The 12,839-nt window shown below is 32.6% G+C and overlaps 1 protein-coding gene across 1 annotated transcript; it reads right to left on the bottom strand.

The window, feature by feature from the left end:
- Positions 1-6,440: 6,440 nt before the first annotated feature.
- On the bottom strand, positions 6,441-11,786 carry LOC103966771 (agamous-like MADS-box protein MADS2). The gene is made up of 8 exons (XM_009379977.3): positions 11,133-11,786; positions 8,090-8,171; positions 7,900-7,961; positions 7,673-7,772; positions 7,264-7,305; positions 7,135-7,176; positions 6,824-6,966; positions 6,441-6,721 (listed from the first exon to the last, which is right to left on the bottom strand). Exons 1-8 carry the CDS (start codon positions 11,315-11,317, stop codon positions 6,637-6,639), a joined length of 741 nt encoding a protein of 246 aa, XP_009378252.1. The 5' UTR covers positions 11,318-11,786; the 3' UTR covers positions 6,441-6,636.
- Between the last annotated feature and the right edge of the window lie 1,053 nt (positions 11,787-12,839).

Below are 12,839 nucleotides of genomic sequence, written 5' to 3'. Positions count from 1 at the left end.
CATTGACTTGATATTGGAAGGTTAATTTCTTTTACTCCTCTTTAATTTTGATTAACTACTCTCTATATTGACTAGATATTGGAAGGAAAATTTAATTAGCTCACAACTCCAGGCATGTATTATACCCTCTTTTAAACATTATCTTTCTTCTTTTTTTTTTAACATTTAGTCACTGAATACGACGGTCTGGTGGTATTCCTCTTCACTTGGAAGTGGGAGGTCTTAGGTTCGAATCTCGTAGACGGCGAATTCGATACCAAATTAAGCTGCTCATTGAGTGGTTTAACCGAACTCCCCCTCTCCTTAGTGTAAAAATATCGATGTACTAAAAAAAAAAAATGAGGCCCCTCCTCACGTAAAATCTTGGCTCCGCCACTGTCAACAAAACTAATCAAATTTAAAATCTTTTTCAGCTACCAATGCATAGTCATGGCATCTGCGACCGTGACCACCCTACTCTTGAACTTGAAATTATTATCTGACTACATTTCCAAAAGCACCGTATTCCATGCCTTTTAATAATACGGCTATATGTATAAGAGAGGGGACCATTTACTACAAACTATGAAGTCCTAAAATTTCAAATTAGTATGGTGGAGAACAAGTGTGATAAAAAAGGAAGATTTCTCACTTTTTTTTGTGTGGTTGTGCACATTTATTTATTTTTATATTGTTTGGTTAGTGATATTCGCTTGCAAATTTTTAAAGTGAACTAACGGGGTTTGGGTTTGATGTTAAATTCTGTTGATGAGTTTCGCATTCGATTACTTGAAGTGCGTGGTAGGCCTTCAAGAGCGCCCAAAATCTATGAGATTCTTTGGCTTTCTCTGTAAATTTGAAGCCAAGCTTAATACTGATGGTGCGGCTTGTGGCTCTTCGGACTAGGTTGGGTGATAGGATTTTTGTAAAAATAAGATAAAAATACTTGCAAGAGAACATCGTAATTGTAGTATAAACGGTTCAAGTAAAGTCATTTTCCACAGAGATTGATATGAATAACTTGTATTTAAAGCCACTTCTTAGTTAACTATTTAAAACAGATTTTGGAAAAGAACTTGAAATTGTGAACGAAAACTAATAAAATCAGAAAATTAAATAAAACACATGAAATCAACTTTTAATTGAAATCAGCAGCAGAAAATTAAAGAAGACTCGTCAAGACCGAGTATTCTTGGATTTACGCTTATCAAGTTGCTCCATGAATGTCTCCACTAGCCGGTCTATATTAGTTTCTCATATATATCGTGAAGGTAGTCAAATGGTTAATTGTTTAAGCAAACTTCGGTGATGGCCATATTGGAGCTCATTTGTGAAATTCTTATCCTTGGTGGGATGATGCAACCTTTGTTCATGATTTTTCAAGGCCTTCGAACTTCCACTTCTTTTAGGAGTTGTTTTTAATGGATTTCCCATCTTCGGAATTTGAGTTTCGGTGTTGGTTTGAGCCGGGTCATCCCTTTCCCCGTAACACTTTATTTTTCCAGAATAATTGAAAGACATGATTGTTGCTGCCATGCTCACTTTTTTTAACCGATCTGTACTTTCAGTGGAGGAAAAAATATCTGTCTTCACTAACAAACTTTTCGCACTATCGAGTGAAGCATATATAGCTACAGTAAACCAAATTACATTCACATGTGATGTGTGTGGTTGCACAGATATATATATATATATGGCAATTTCACTTATGAAGGAGAAACTTTTTTGTCACTGATGCAAAGTGCCAGTGAACTTTGATGTACTTGGGGAGTGAGATAGATAAGAGGATGCATTCACCCGGTGAACTTATTTTATATAGGATTAGGATTTTTTTCCCCTTCTTTTTTCATCCCATTCCATCTTCTCTTCTCACATTCTTTATTTTATCTTTCTCTTTCTATAAAAAAATTAATATAAGATGTTGACATAGGTTAACCGTGACCGTTCAAATAGGAGGGGAGATCATTGAATTTTTATAGCATGTGTGTGCTGAGATCATTGAATTTTTTTTTAGAAAATGCTTTTAAATGGCTGAAAGCATTTTTAGAGAAAATATTTTTAAAACCAATCTTTAGTAGAAATGTAAAGTTAACTCTGGAAAAACACTTGAAGTGCTTGCAGGAAGCACATAATTAGTGCTTCTTTCGGGAAGCACTTCACGTGTTTTTGGTATTAAAAAAATATTTTCTCTAAAAATATTTTTAATCATTTAAAAATATTTTCCAAACGAGTCCATAATTTATAGACTTACTCCTAGCTAGATAGGAGTATAAAGTTTTTCTCCTTTTTTTCCGTTCTAAATTTCTAATTAAACGAAGTTTTCCAAACAAAAAGAGATTGACTAGGTTATTATTTTTTTCTTTTTTATTTTAAAAAAAAAGCACCGTTGGGTGGCTTCACCATTGCAAATTATCTTTACGAAGGTCGGAAAGCCTCACAGAGGCATTTCAGTCCCTTCTTGCCATCATCTAGTGATTCACTAAATCTAGGAATCGAACTCAAAACGTACCGTGTTGAATACGAACATATAATTCGTTCACAATTACTTGACCACCCATGATGTTTGAGAATGACTAAGTTGTTGGCCATGTCATTGTTTGTTGTTGTTTATTGCCTTATATTTTCTTTATATACATATCAAAAGATTAATATGATTGAATTATGCAATTAATAGTGGATAATACTCAAGTATGTGGGGAAATGTTGCATATTATGAGTAAATTAAGCTGAGAGAGGGGGGCCCAAAACATCATGTAATTAAGCTGCATATTTAGTACTTAGAAACCTTAAAGTAATGATGAGAATAGGGATGCAACTTGGACTGGACCAATCCGAACAATTTCATGTTTAATTCGACTTTAAATCCGAACAAGTGGGTAATTTTTAAGTTATAACCTGCCCGAACCCAACTCAATTTTAACCTGTTCATTGATTGGGTTGAGTTAGGTTGATCAATTGTCCGTCCATCCCCCCAACCCAACTCACCCCGACTAACCAAACTCAATCTAACCAGATTGTAATCCATATCAATTAATGCTCATACTACACTCAAATGAGCCAAGTTCAAAAACCAACGCGCTTTCTAATATTTTTTTAATAAATTACGCTTTATAATTACTTAAGCTTTTAAGGAATAAAAGGCTTTGATTAGTCAGCCCATATTTGCAGTTTCTAAATCCTAAAGCTTTATGGTAGATGGATTTATGAAATTAAAGTTTGCTAGCTTTGATGTTACTTGGCTTTAGGAATTCTTGAAAACTATGTTGTTACAAGATTAAACTAGAAAAGGTTGGGCAACCCAAATCCAACTCAAGTAAACCTTAAACCAATTAAACCCGAACCCAAATGAACCCGAATGAAACTCAACCCGAATCCGGACCCGAATGGTAAAAATTGAGTTGGGATTAGAATAGTACACATGCAAACTAAACAGTCCCAATGAATCAAACGTTGTTAAATCAAACCTCGTAAATCTATACACATGTATCTCTTTGGTGTAGCACATGCATATATGGGACCATCTGATCCTCTTCACGCGTATATAATTCAACGCTTCACACTATCTCAAATATAAGGACGATCAAATTAAAATGTGGCCCTAATTGCTTTGGAATATGCACCTATATATGTAAGGTACAAATTATAAAAATAAAAATAAAATAAATTTTTTTTACTAATTTATTACTGGTAATACGCGCCTCTTAAGATATTTTGAACACAATATTCATCATTTTTCTTATTTTTTTATTATATTTTTCTTTCCCCTTCACGTGGGCACCATCAACTTTCACTTATCCTTTCATTTTTTTATTCTTTTCTCTCTTCCCACTTATATTTATATTTTATTTTATGATGACCAAATTACCCCTGCATTATTTGATATATTATATTGGGCTGCTTTTGGCTTTTTTTGGTTGAGGGGTAATTTTGTCCTAATATTTTTGTCAAGTGCGTGGCCCCAAAGTTTTTGTCAGCACGTGTGACCCCAAATTGAGGCTTTCGCTTTCTATTATATAGATAGATACATACATACATACATACATATGTGGGGTTTATGTATCAATGTATAGGGTGGGAGCTTCAATGAAGGATCCTCAAGTAACTTTATTTTGAGATACACTCTAATGAGAGGAATTAAATTAAAGTTGAATTGAATTAAGGAGGAGTTGAAATAGAGAAGAGTCAAAATCAGATTCCTGTTGAAATTATTTACTAAAAAATTTCTGCAATAAGGATAAGAATGGTACTAATTCCATATAAATGGTTTACCATTTAGCTAAATCGGAATAAAAATCAATATGATTATTAAAATGCCATTTTTATAAATTATTTGTATGTTCATATTGTTTTCTAATCATTTATATACTAATTAATTATTATCCATATATAATAGAAATTCGATTAGTTTTATTCATTTTTACCCATATATTTCAAATAAAATAATTATAGTCTCTTTCTAGGGTTAATAAATTATTTATAACCTTTTTGGTTAATAAATCATTTTTGGTTTAATTAATAGAAAATCAAGTGAGGGCAGTGTTGGAATAAAAAGAACCAAGTAAGAGCATAATTGGTTAAAGGAATTCATTCCGATTCCCCCACATGCCAAGGAATTCAAATACCTTCCTTGTCTAGGAGTCCAATTCCTCCAAAAGGGGAGTTGGATTTCTAAATTCGTGTGGACACCACATACATTTTGATTATACCAAAGTTAAGTAAACAAAAAAGTATTCCATAATCTAAATCCAATTTTTTAAATTTCTGTGATTCATTGGGGTCTTCTTTCAAAAATTATTGTAGCAAAATATTACCTAAATTTAAAGCCATTTAATCTTTCAACTAAATGGTGGTCATTTTATTGATTCATATACCCACCTATATAAGAAAGGTGATCAACAATGTTATTTGTAATTTGTGTCTAAATGATATTGTTTTTCCTTAAGATATTGCGTTCGTCTAAGTTTTATAAGAATGATCTTTTTGTTGTGTTGTAAGCCTATTTGACTGAACAACTAAAGGGCAAAGGGAGGGGGTGTGGCACGACAAGAGAGAGAAGATAGATATGTGATTTTGAGGTGTATGTTATCTTAATGGTGCCCTTATTTATAGTAGTAGGGACGGTAAATTCTTTAGGATTACAACTCTAATAAGATAATATCTAATCTACAAGATATGGTAAAATTCCACAAGAATATTTCAAGATATAATAGAATTTACGCGATCACATTCATAAACATTAAGACTACAACACTTTGATCGAGATTAAAAACAGGCGATTCGATTCATTGAAATAAAATTCGTAGCAAGCCCAACAATATATCTTTGTCAGATAAGGTGATTGAAAGAATTTCTCATTAGAACTCCATGATCTTAACACCACAACACTCCCCCCCCCCCCCAACCTCTTTCTTCTCTCTCTCTATATTCACATGCTTCTTCAAAATACTAAATTTATAAAAATTTAATTGTGCTTTGCAGGTGATTGTACTGCCACTTATTATGGGCTTAAGTTATAACCAACTTATATTGGGCTTATGGAGGAGAGAAAATGTTGTAAACCCAAGGACAATACAAACACATAGGCCCAACTTTTGTTTTGTACAAACTGACCGGGCTTGACATAATTAAGAGACCTTTGATTCAACTAAGGTCCCAATTTTGTGCACAATCAAGGTATTTGTTTAGAGATATTTTTCTTCTCAATGGCGAAAGAGGTCCCAATTTTGAATTCTTCGCTACAAGGTTTATCATTATATGCACTTGACCCCAATAACTCAATATTTTCCGCTTCATTTTTTGGTCTTCATCCTTATATCTTTATGCACAAATTCAATGTGCATGAGAATAAGAATTATCTATCTATCTATTTATCTATATAGGTTAAGGTCTTGGGGACACACGTTTCTGACATACGTTTGTACATGTTTTTGTGGGAACCACTCCGTTATGTATTTCATGATCCAACCGTCTATTTTCTACGTTATACTCAAATTTCATGTCTACCAAAAATTACCCAAATCCGAAACCATATGACTGTTGAATAAAATTTATTATTTCTTTGTAGAACTATATTTGTCCATTTTTTTACTACAAATAAATATCTTAATGGTTTTGGATTTTTCTAATTTTTTGTAAGGATGATCTATGAATACATTACAAAATGAGCCCTATAAATTGGGTGTCAAAGCATGATCCTAACCCTATACATATATCCAGTCTTTTTTTTTTTTTTTTAATAACAAACGATAGCATTGTGAGTTAGATTGTTAAATGTTAGGGAAAAGGGATCGATGGGCATCAAACCCGCACCAATATGCATAGAAATCATTATTTTCTACCACTACGATAAAGTGTCATCTGCAACCAGTCTTTTTTTTAAAAAAAAAAAAAAACATTATATAACCATAGTCTCAAAGCAAGAAATAAGTTCGCAATATTGTAAACTTAAGCCCTCTAACAAAAGTTAAAAGGACTTTAGGCCTTTGAAAGGTCCCCTTGAAATTCAGTCACTGCTGATTTTACGTGAAATTAAGTTACATGCAATTTATATATTGCCAGAAAAAAAGAAAAAAAAAAGAAAAAAAAAAGCACAAACTTGGGTATATGCTTTTTTATGACTGATTAGAGGCACTGATCAGATTCATCAGCAGCATAATCTCAAAGCATCCATCCAGGGATGAAACAGTTCACTTGTTGGGCATGAGTTGTGGCACCCATCTGCTCTGACCCCTCTGCGGGATACCTGTAAATTAGTTAAAGTAATTAGCTTCTAATTAAGCTATTAGTGAAGTTTAACATAACTTATTCAGATGAATAATTAAAAATTAAATACTTGTATAATTACCCTATTTGCAAAGTGGGATTGCAATCTAAAGGCTGGAAGAACCCTTGGGATTGAGCATGGTGATGCTGGGTTCCATATGCCATACCCTGGTCACCTCCTTCCCATGACTGTCTAAGTTGATTTCTTGAACCAATTTCATCCAACTGCAATATTCATATGCTAATATTATTGAATATAAATATTCAGAATTAATCAAGAGAGCACATTGGACCGTTGTGAGACTCGTTAGTTTTTCCTTACTGATGACGGTGTCACAATCAAAAGAGCACATTAAAAATTTAACCGCAGTGAGCCTTGAGACAGAAATTTACCTTCATTGTCAAATCCCTGTTGGCTTCGATTAACAGTTGTTCCTGTAATTAGAACAAGGTAGATAATTCACTTTTAAGCACATGAAACTGCAATGCTTTCATTTCTAGGCAAAACTGAAAGGCACATACCTTGTTCTGAAGGTCAGAAAGTTGGTCCAGCAGATACTGGGTCTGCAAAGCAAGATGAGATGAACAATTAAAGCAACATCTCCTAAAAGAGCTGAAAGGGGGTAGTTCAAGCCAATACTTCATTAAAATCTAAGGGTTTGCGCGAGAATGCTTTCTGAATGGCTAAATGCACTTCCAAATAACGAAAATTGGTTATGGCTATGCTAGGCATAACTAAAAGTTGTTTTGATTCCTAAAAGCACTTTTACCAAAAGATTTGTTGTGTTTCCATTAAATCACTTCGAGCAGAAGTACTAATAAGAAAAAATATTTTCTACATAAGCAATCTCAAACGGGCCCTAAAAATGGATGATGAATTCTGCCATATGGTCAATGTATCACTCATAATTTGATATTAAACTGCAGTTACCTTAGTGGACCTAACTTGCTTCAAGGAGGCCTCAAGTTGGCGCTCAAGCTGCTCAAGCTCCTTTGTGTTTAATGGACCCAAGTCCTCACCAAGAAGATTTCTACATGCATGGATACAACATAAATTGAAATTATTCATCAAAAATGCAAATTTCTAAGCGATAAACAATTCCATGAAGACCACAGTTAATCCATTGGCTTAATTATAATTCACAGATGATTAATTACCTCTGAGTTCGTTGTAGGGACTCACATCTACCTTTGAGTTTCATGTACTCACGACAGCTGCTCTGATATATATATATATATATATATATATATATATATATACATGCAAAGTAGCAAAAATGTATTAGCGAAGTAAAACGTTTTAAAATTTATACACGATATAGAAAACTAGCAATTTATTAGGTGTTACCTCAAGTTCCTTTGCAGGTATGTTGACTTGATCCACCGCACCATAACTGCACTTTTGGTACCTGTCTAGGGTTTTGAGAATGCTAAAGAAGAAGCGAGGAGAAAAGGAAGGGGGAAAAAAGACCAATTAATTAGGATAATAAAAGATGAAATTTTTTGTATATGAGAAGAAACCATAACATGCATGCCAATCCATGTTGTAGAACTATTTTCCCAGCGAAAGACACCAAACCAAAACTCACTGCTATCATTTGATATGAACTTCTCATGTCTCAAATGATTGCACATATATAGTCAATTATTGTACATATGATTTAGTGTGCCCGAAATACGGGACGGAATAACATATTTCATAATACAATTGGAGGTTCTCCGATTGTATAATAATATGTAGTGTTATGTATATATATATATATGATATTATAAGAACAAGAGCTTGTTGATTTCTTTGCATAATTTCAATGCAGCAAAGTATTTTCACCAATTATAAATCGAAGCATCCAAGACACAATAGTCCTCATAATCACTGGATTCAGCATATAAATACGCCATGTATTCTTTCATGCGAGCAACATAATTATCCTAGTTTAACTACATTTCATCAAAGCAAGGAGTTCGCCCATTATACTCAAGAATGGTTAAGTAACATTCTCATCCCGATTTACATATTATGATGTCAGACATTTAAATTAACAACGAATCCACACAAGAAAGTACATGATTAACGTTCGAAATTGACAACCTAATACAAATGTTTTTCCTAAATCCTTATAGTTAGCATTAACAACAAATATATACATGCATTTTTTTTTCACACATGAAACATATCTAAACCCAAGAATCTCATTTCACAAGTATGGAAGTAAAGGGCTTCCTGTTAATAGTCATTTCAGGTTACACCAAATAGATAAATTATATAACAAAAATAGCTTGTCAGCACTCAAATATATTGTTGAATCTCTTTACGAAAACCAAATTTATGGTTCTGATTGGACATCTTTTCATATTAGAAGGTACCAAGCTTTAGTTCAAAAACTTGCCTCTCATTACTTACATTGGATTTATGAATGTGTCCAATCCATTTTTTTTTTAAAGGAGACTAGCGGATGGCTTCACCATCATAGTTCACTCTTTTGGGGACCATATGGACTACAAACCTGAAATTCATCTCTAACTACTGAGCCTCTGCGTGGTGGTTCATTTACTGGTTAAATATATTTGGTTTATGAATATCCTACACATACCTAAAAATTACTAATAATTCCTGAACCCCCATATGTAAAAACCCTAGAATATTAATTGTCTCCTGAACACAATGAAAAACTATAATCTGCACTGTTAAAACTTAACAAACATGATTTGCTTGCACAACAGACATACACATATAATCACAAAGATTAATGCTGAACAGAGAAAAAAACTGTCTTTAATTAAGAAGTGGTGAAGCAAAAAGGAAAAAACTTTAATTTTTCTTTTAAGTAATTCATGATTTGAAAGATGTCACACAGCTTATAATCCACTGTACAATAGATATAGTTCTTCTTTGATAGATGTGTCAAATATACGGGTTTCAGAGCAAAAATAATCACAAGAAGTAACTTTCTCAAATACATGCATGCCAGAGAACTCTTGAGTTTCAAATTCTATGGAAAAAGCAATATAGGATCATTATGATCTCAGGCTTTTGATGCTCACACCTCTGGAGCCGATCGGCCATACTCTCTTTAACTCAATCAATTCACACAAGGGGACTAGCTTGAACAAGATAGTGCAAAAGATGAATTACATTTTTTTTTTGTCAAAGCAAAAGATGAATTACTTAAATTTTATTTAATTAAATAATTAGAAAAGTTTATATGAAATTTAATTATAGACTAATAATGTTTTACTTTCTCGTTTCCTTCTTTTGCACTTCTCCCTCAGGGTTTTGTTCTTTAAATCCCTTTAATATTTGTTCAATTAATCCTAAGGATAGAAAATGAGGGAGGATTGAAGGGAGAGAAAATGGGAGTGCGAATATCACTTTTTAATTATATTTCACGACTATACATGCAAGGGGAAGAAATTAAGCACAAAGAAGTAAAGGCAATCTTTTTTCATTTAACCAAAAAAATAAGAAAGAGTCAATCCTTGCTTGCAAAGAAGAAATCAAATTAGAAGAAAGAACTCCAAAGGTAAGTAAAATAGGAACATTTGTGCTTCAGATCCAGTAATGCAAGAATTAATACCCAAAAAACTGACAAAATCCAGTAATGCAAAGAAGAAATTAGATAAAAACCAGAACCTTAATCAGCTAATGCAACAATTATAGTGTCCCAAAAAATGAAAAAATTAGTACCTAAAAATGAACAAAATATCACTTTGTAAAATCAGATACTAAATTATATGAAAACTTAACACCCTAATTTTTTTTGAACAAAAACTTAACACCTTAATTAGCTAAACAACATACACACATATTTATCACAAAAATTAATTTTAAATAACGGATAAGAAAATGAATCTTTTCAGGTAATGGAACTTAAAATTTATATCATCAGCCTTGTGAGACTATTATAATTAATGTTTCCAATATATATAGCACTAAAAATTAATTTCAAGAAAAAGTAGACAACTTACAAATAGATGCTTTTGCAATAGTAGAAGCAAATATCATATATATGGATCCCAGTGCAGCCCATGATGAAATCTAAATTTGTATCATCAGCCTTATGAAATTAATTAATTAAACAAAAAAGAGAGAAAATTTATGGAACAGGCTTTCATTTGTAGAAGCAACTAAAATCATATATGTGGATCCCAATGAAAGAAATTATAATTTGTATCATCAGCCGAATGAAAATTATTAATTAAAAAATTAAAAAGAGAGAAACTTTGTGAAAGGATTACATTTGTAGGGGCCATTAAATCATATTAAATTGATCCCAATGAAACCCATGAAGAGATCAAAGAAACTATAGAGAGAACAATTAACAGATCCCAACTCAAATCCAGAAATTACAGAAGGAAAATTTTGATCAGACCATATACATATAAGGAATTACCTAGGGCTGCTACAAAACTCATAAAGCTTGCCACGGTTGGAAAAGACGATGAGAGCAACCTCAGCATCACAGAGAACGGAGAGCTCATAAGCTTTCTTCAGAAGCCCATTTCTTCTCTTTGCAAATGTGACTTGCCTGTTTATCTTGTTCTCTATCCTCTTCAGCTCCACTCTTCCTCTCCCCATGTCCTTAATTACTAAAAATATTATCCACCCAAAAACCACCCCCGCACACCAAACACCCACAAACCCCTTAATTATTTTTCTTTCCCTTTTTTTAATATATATATTTCTTAATTTTGTGTATCTAATCACCAAAAGTTTTGATCTTGGCAATATTTTCTTTCCCTTTCTTGTTCTTCTCTCTCTATCTTTGGTACAAATAATCCTCCTTTTCTAGGTCAGTACCAAACTGTAACCAAATATGTGAAAAAACAAGAGAAAGTTAGATACTCACTCAGTTGGAAAACCCTAAAGAGATATGGAGGAGAGAGAGAGAGAGAGAGAGAGAGAGAGAGAGAAGAGAGAAAGATCAGAGCTTGTTGTCTTGTAGTTCTATCTCTTGAGTCTTGGCTTATCTTTTAACCTCAGGTTCCGATCTACACCCAGAAACTCTGAAATGAAATTTAGGGTTGGTGTTCTTTCCAGTTTCATATAAAATCTCATTTTTTATTAATTTTTTGTTTTGTTTTGTACCATTTCTTTTGTGTGAGAGAATTCTACAACCAATCACAGTTTGAGCGCGTTTGGCAGTGTCATCTTTTGTAGGAAAAGACTTTTGTGACAATGAAAACTCACATGTACTATTGTGAAATTATATGATGAGAAACACTAAGGTGATTCTTTTAAATTGGGGTTATATATAGACTCTCCGTCACTTCATTTTTTTAGCATAATATTTTATGATGTTGGCATGGGAATTGTGTAAAAAAAATAAGGTGACGGAAAGTTCATGAAGAGTCCCACTTTTGAAAGAGTATCATTAGCATTTCTCTTATATGATTTACTAATTAACAATTTTGCAACATGAAATCATTATTTTGGTTGTCCATTGTGGTTTTCCGTGAATGACGAGTTAAAACTAAATTATTATGATTGATTATTGTACGTCTTAACCTAACTTTTACCCTTTATTATAGTTATATATATATATATATATATATATATTACTTTTCATGTTTAGGGTGATTACCAAATTGTGGCTTTCGCTTTCTCCTTACATTATGAGGTTTTGAAATTGTATTCAATCTATATTTTAACTGTTTGGATGCTTGAATCTTTGTTAATTTGATGACTGGACAGATGATGTAAGGGAGTGTAAAAGCCATACTTGCAATATTATGACAAACTCTGTAACTAGTTGTCGTTTTGGGATACAAATTTAGCATGAATTAAGAAGTTGAAGCTTCGTGATGACCATTTTAGGTCCATATAGATTGTAGTGTATGGTGTGACGTCTACATCAACTTAAAAACGGTAACTTTATGGCTCATTTTAAAATACCATCCTAATCACATCAGGGAATTTGCGAACAAACGTTCTTTTTGAAAAAAACATTTCTAAATGGCATTAACAAAGAACATTTCGCTTAGTTGATCAAGAGCATTATCTTGCTTTCAAAATACTGAATTCGAATCTCTCCTATCCCAAAAATTGCTTGTATAAAAATAAGGATTAAAAAAAGAAAAAGAAGATCATTTTTCACAAA

The sequence above is a fragment of a genome, unplaced genomic scaffold, assembly GCF_019419815.1.
Source record: "Pyrus x bretschneideri cultivar Hongxiangsu unplaced genomic scaffold, Pyrus_bretschneideri_v1 Contig12, whole genome shotgun sequence".
Lineage (NCBI taxonomy): Eukaryota > Viridiplantae > Streptophyta > Magnoliopsida > Rosales > Rosaceae > Pyrus > Pyrus x bretschneideri.
The sequence above is the reverse complement of the archived record's forward strand: the minus strand, read 5'-3'. Positions and strand labels throughout refer to the sequence as shown.

Coding starts and splice junctions, on each gene's coding strand:
- LOC103966771 (XM_009379977.3), bottom strand. CDS start 11,317: ATGGGGAGAGGAAGAGTGGAGCTGAAGAGGATAGAGAACAAGATAAAC. Junction 6,967..7,134: donor ACAGGGATTTGACAATGAAG/GTAAATTTCTGT, acceptor TGAATATTGCAG/TTGGATGAAATTGGTTCAAG. Junction 6,722..6,823: donor AATCCCACTTTGCAAATAGG/GTAATTATACAA, acceptor ACTAATTTACAG/GTATCCCGCAGAGGGGTCAG.